Genomic DNA, 1,073 nt, shown 5'->3' with positions numbered 1-1,073 from the left:
TAACAAAGCAAGGGGTTGACCCACTCTTGTAAACAGCATCATCCCCCAAAGGATGGCTAAGTGAATGATACAGACATAGGCCAAGCCTCAGGGAAAGATCCAAGCTCTAGGATTCTTGCTATTAGTGGTCTTGTTCCTGCTTTTTTTTTTTTTTTGAGCAGCACTTCTTTGACACACAGAATGTCAGGTGTGGATTTGGTGGGACATAGGTGATTAAGGTTTCCTTTGTCTTTGGTCCTAAGTCTCCACCCCCATACACCTGGTGAATGAAAAGGTTTAGGGGGACAAAACCCTTTATGGAAAGAACAATGCTCTTTGTTCTCATTTGCAAGGTGCAGATCTAAGCTTGGCGGCAACCTGCATTACCATGTATCGGGGTTTATTCCAGGACTAGAGAAAATCTTTCTGCAATTTCATGTAGTAACTTCCGTAATGTTCATGTAATACAACTATAGTCTTTTTGGGCAGAATCCTGGGGGAAAATAAAAATGCTGCCAGGATGAAGCTCTCCTAGACAGCCTAGAACATGTTCAGAGACTCATTTTAAACTCATATTGAGAGAATTTGGGGGCGGGGAGGGCAAAGTGGAAGGGGAGGAGGTTGAAGGGCAAGAGATGGGGGACAAGAGAAGTAGTAGGGACTCCAGGAGAACCCTGATTACCTTGGGCCTTTCCTGTGCCAGTGCCGCCGCCGCTGCCTTAACCTTCTGATTCGATTTTCCCAACTACCGCTTCGGCCACCGTCGCCATCGCTAGGCAGCCGCTGTTAATTTACAGAACACGGCGCCGTTGGAGCCGAGGAGGCAAGGCCAAAGATAATCATGGCCCTTGAGCGGCCCCGCGTGAAAGTCTATATCCTGAACGATAACCAGCAATGGGACAACCTAGGCACTGGGTTGATCACATGCAGTTTCATGGACATGTCCCAGGAGCCGTCGCTGCTAATTTGGTCTGAGGTCAGTGGCGCTTTGATCTTGATGTTAAAGATATACCCACACACGCCCTATCAGAAACAACCAGGGTCATGGATTATTTGGTCAGAAAGGGAGAACCATCAGCTGGCGCTGTGTTTTC

General features: G+C 47.7%; 1 protein-coding gene across 1 annotated transcript in view; it reads left to right on the top strand.

Annotated features, from left to right (window-relative positions):
* Positions 1 to 820: 820 nt before the first annotated feature.
* Positions 821 to 1,073, top strand: part of LOC103212482 (serine/threonine-protein phosphatase 4 regulatory subunit 3-like) — a 2,431-nt gene continuing 2,178 nt past the window's right edge. The window contains exon 1 of the mRNA XM_042783373.1: positions 821 to 1,072. Coding sequence (XP_042639307.1) covers positions 821 to 1,072 — 252 coding nt within the window. The remainder of the gene's footprint in view (position 1,073) is intronic.

Source organism: Orycteropus afer, unplaced genomic scaffold (assembly GCF_000298275.1).
Source record: "Orycteropus afer afer isolate SDZICR_OR568_19922 unplaced genomic scaffold, OryAfe1.0 scaffold00981, whole genome shotgun sequence".
Taxonomy (NCBI): domain Eukaryota; kingdom Metazoa; phylum Chordata; class Mammalia; order Tubulidentata; family Orycteropodidae; genus Orycteropus; species Orycteropus afer.
This window is presented reverse-complemented; position numbering and strand designations above follow the sequence as displayed.